This window comes from Triticum aestivum, chromosome 2A (genome assembly GCF_018294505.1).
Source record: "Triticum aestivum cultivar Chinese Spring chromosome 2A, IWGSC CS RefSeq v2.1, whole genome shotgun sequence".
Lineage (NCBI taxonomy): Eukaryota > Viridiplantae > Streptophyta > Magnoliopsida > Poales > Poaceae > Triticum > Triticum aestivum.
The window spans coordinates 538,999,773-539,003,620 of record NC_057797.1 but is presented as its reverse complement, the minus strand read 5'-3'; the positions used below and the strand labels follow the sequence as shown (position 1 = coordinate 539,003,620).

At 50.3% G+C, this 3,848-nt stretch overlaps 1 protein-coding gene across 3 annotated transcripts; it reads left to right on the top strand.

The window, feature by feature from the left end:
* Positions 1–1,449: 1,449 nt before the first annotated feature.
* LOC123185512 (COX assembly mitochondrial protein 2 homolog) lies at positions 1,450–3,303 on the top strand. Of its 3 annotated transcripts, none has more exons than XM_044597386.1 (4): positions 1,450–1,837; positions 2,430–2,498; positions 2,603–2,707; positions 2,825–3,303. In XM_044597386.1, the coding sequence occupies exons 2-4, from the start codon at positions 2,454–2,456 to the stop codon at positions 2,924–2,926; spliced, it is 252 nt and encodes an 83-aa protein (XP_044453321.1). In that variant the 5' UTR covers positions 1,450–1,837; positions 2,430–2,453; the 3' UTR covers positions 2,927–3,303. The 3 variants fall into 3 exon arrangements, with proteins under 3 accessions (XP_044453321.1, XP_044453322.1, XP_044453320.1); XM_044597387.1 differs by lacking the exon at positions 1,450–1,837 and adding an exon at positions 1,874–2,318; XM_044597385.1 differs by lacking the exon at positions 1,450–1,837 and adding an exon at positions 1,886–2,243.
* The last annotated feature ends 545 nt before the right edge of the window (positions 3,304–3,848 follow it).

The following is a 3,848-nucleotide window of genomic DNA, read 5'->3' as shown; positions in this document are numbered from 1 at the left end:
GTGGGACTTCTTGCCTCCTGGCACAACATTTGAGATAGTCTTCACAAATGTAGATCATCTCGGATAGATGCCATCAGCTAGGTAGTACCCCTTGTTGTAGTGCCGTCCATTGACCTCGAAGTTCACCGGAGGAGAATGACCTTCAACAAGCTTGGTAAAGATAGGGGAGCACTGCAGCACGTTGATGTCATTGTGAGTTCCTGGCATACCAAAGAAGGAGTGACAAATTCATAGGTCCTGTGCGGCCACCGCCTTAAGTACCACACTGCAACCGCCTTTGGCGCCTTTTGTACATCCCCTGCCAAGCAAATGGGCAGTTCTTCCATTTCCAATGCATGGACTCGATGCTTCCAAGCATCCCAGGAAATCCTCTTGCTGCATTCGGTGCTAGGATCCGAGCAGTGTCTTCCGCATTGGGTGTTCGCAAGTATTGCGGTCGAAACACTGCCACCACTGCCCTGCAGAACTTGTAAAAACAATCAATGGTGGTGGACTCGGCCATGCGCCCATAATCGTCGAGTGAATCACCGGAAGCTCCATATGCAAGTATCGTCATCACTGTCGTGCACTTCTGGATTGAGGTGAATCCAAATTTGCCGGTGCAATCCTTCTTGCACTTGAAGTAGCTGTCGAACTCCCGGATGGAATTCACAATTCTGAGGAAAAGTTTTCGCCTCATCCAATAACGGCGCCGAAATACTTTGTCGCCATTCAGTGGAGCGTCCGCGAAGTAGTCCGAGTAGAGCATGCAATAGCCTCCGAGACGATGCCGGTTCTTTGCTTTCATCCGCCCCGCGCGCCAAGCCACCTCGTCGTGGCTTTTCATTGCTTCCCAGCAGGCCGGCGAGGGCGGCGAGGACCATGAGATGTTCCTCTTCCTGAACGTCGGCATCGGCTTCCTCCTCCAGCAGCACGGCGAGCGCCTCCTCGTCGTCCGAGTCCATTGCCGAGCAGTCAAATCACCGAACACCTTGCGGGTGTGGTGGACGCGCACCCGCCGGTACACTGCCCTTGCGCGGCCGGAACGCCGAAAAAATCGCCCAGACGGTGGTGGAGAGGCTGCCTCGGCGAAACATCTTCTCTTTTTCCAGCGGGAAATAGCCTATCTAGCGGTGGTGGGCGGTGGGCGGCGCCGGGATCAGCCGGGTGGCAGCCGAGTGCGCGGGGGGTGAAAGGCGAATCTGGACGATAAGCTTGACTTTTCGTCTGACGGTGTGGGTCATACGTACTTTTTCCTTGCGTCGGAGCCCCCGAGCCCCCCCCCCTCCCCCCTCCCGTGCGCCGGGTTCGGCCTGCGATCACCAGGCCCAAAAACAGGTCATGCCCGCGAATTTTGGCGTTTTGAAGGCACGACTGAAACGTTTTTTCGATGCTGGCGAAAAAAAATCGTTTGGGGACCTATTGAAGACGCGGGTGGAGATGTTCTTACGGTCGGTGCGGAGCCACGGCGCGACCCAGCGCCGGTCGCGATCGCCCTTCGCCTTTAAACTCACCTCTTCCTTCGCCGACCTAATACCCAGTTTCCCCCTTCCCCTCCCTCACGATCCCCGCGCCGCGACAGGCCTCCCCATTCCAGTTACAGCGCGGCTACGCCTCAGCCAACGGATCCCGCGTCGTCGAGTCCCCAGCCGCACTCCAGGCCGCGCCGTCCGGGCTGCCGCGAGCTTCCGCCGACGCCCCACGCCGTCGACGAGCCTCTCCCAGTCGTCCCAAGCCGCCACGAGCCTCCCTCGCCATAGCGCTCCTCTGCTGCTGTCCCCGCAGCGACGAGCTTCCGCCGACGCCCAGCACCTGTCTTGCTCGGTCCCGCCGACGCCACGCCTCCTGCCGCGTACAAGTAAATTGCTTGCGAACTCCCTTTCTTTTTTGATAATTCTTTTTCCATCGGGTAGGCCGGGTATGTCTAGCCCACGCAAAACTTTCGGATTTTAAGAATGATTAAAAAAATGTAAAAGGCCCATGCTTCCGGCCCAACAGCGAGCCCGTCACCTGTGCCCTGTCTCTGTCGCTCGTGCTGTCCTCTTCCAATCGAGTCGAGCTATCGATCCAGGCAAACGCCGCCGCCGCCGCCGCGCCGCCTGCCCGCCTTCCGCCTCCACGACTGGCCCGGCCCCGCAGATTCTGCCCAAGCCCCAGCTCAGCCAAATCTCTCCTGTAGTTTACTGTCGCTGTGCCCTGCAGATATCACTATCACTTGCCCCTCTGTGGCAGTTGTCCATTCGATTGCAAGTCTGCCTGTGAAGGTATAGATCATGTTTTACTGACAAGATCATTGGTAGAGGTACTGTTACAGCAGAAATATAAGGTTGTGTTTGCTGGTATGTATCGATGTTAGGCTCCACTTCTAGTTTGTAGTTTTACAGTCTGTCATTTATACAAGAATCTACTTCGAGGATCAGATCTTGCTAACTTGGGCAACTTTCATGCAGGCTCACATTCCTACATCTACGGAAATGCATCCCCATCTAACCCTACACAGGCATCCTATGTGTGCTGAGGTATCTTTGTCCTGACCTCTGGCTCTATCTGAAGCTTTGTCATTCCAAGTGTATATTTTCACAGAAGTTCCCAGATTATAAAATTTAATGTCCTTGTTGCCCAGATTATCGAAGAATTCCAGAAGTGCCATGTGGATCACCCCATCAAAAAATTCTTTGGTGAATGCACAGATCTTAAGATTAAGCTCGATCGGTGCTTCCGGCAGGAGGTAAGCAACCTTTTGCCAAGTTAGAGTCGTCGCTATAATTTATTTATTTTGTTCTCTATCATAATTTGTAGGAGTTGTTTCTCTCCCTAAATGTGCTACTCTCCTTGTGAAACTCAGAAAGCTGTGAAGAGAAAGGCAAACTTTGAAGAGAGCAAGAAATTTAAAGAAAGGTTGCAGGCTTATAAAAAGGAAATGGCTGAGAAAGAAAATGAATCATAGCTTCGAACGGAGGACAAGGACATTCACTGAATGCTATTTTGCTGCAATCCTGTGGCTTCAACTTTGTGAAACGAAGTTCCGGACTTGTCTTTACTTCATGTTTACATCACATATCTACCGTTATAAGATTACAGCTGAGGTCATATAATCTATTTAGAAGTTCAAATTTCCCTCTCTGGCTGTTGCTATTCATGGTTAGTCTATTCCCATCATATATATAGACAATAAATCTTGCTCCAAGTTGGTGTTGTACTGTAAAAACTACTATATGAAATCTTTTTTTTTCTTCTTGAAACTTCTGTATGAAATCTTCACAACTATGAAATGAGTGGCAAGTAAATCCAGTATGTTTTCTGGTACTTTGCTTCTGGAATTAACTTATTATATGTATAGGCACCGTCCTATAAGGTAGGAAAGTACTGTTTATTAAATTACATTGCTATGACCTAGGAATAGCAAGATGGAAACTATTCCTTGTCAGAGTCCATATGAAATATCGAGACTGTGATTCACACTCAGGTCAATAGAATGAACATTGCTGACCCTCGAGCATTGATAAATATGGATGGTTTCATTTCATTATTGTCCAGTTTGTTTGATACCCCCTCCGTTCAAGAATATAAGGTGTATTGATTTTCGTGTAAGTCAACCATTTGAATGTTTGACCAACAACAACAACAACAACAACAAAGCCTTTAGTCCCAAACAAGTTGGGGTAGGCTAGAGGTGAAACCCATAAGATCTCGCAACCAACTCATGGCTCTGGCACATGGATAGCAAGCTTCCACGCATCCCTGTCCATAGCTAGCTCTTTGGTGATACTCCAATCCTTCAGGTCTCTCTTAACGGACTCCTCCCATGTCAAATTCGGTCTACCCCGCCCTCTCTTGACATTCTCCGCACGCTTTAGCCGTCCACTATG

Excerpts from the sequence above, each read along its gene's own strand:
- LOC123185512 (XM_044597386.1), top strand. The coding sequence starts at position 2,454 with ATGCATCCCCATCTAACCCTACACAGGCATCCTATGTGTGCTGAG. Across the intron at positions 2,499-2,602 it reads GGCATCCTATGTGTGCTGAG|ATTATCGAAGAATTCCAGAA; the intron begins GTATCTTTGTCC and ends CTTGTTGCCCAG. Across the intron at positions 2,708-2,824 it reads ATCGGTGCTTCCGGCAGGAG|AAAGCTGTGAAGAGAAAGGC; the intron begins GTAAGCAACCTT and ends TGTGAAACTCAG.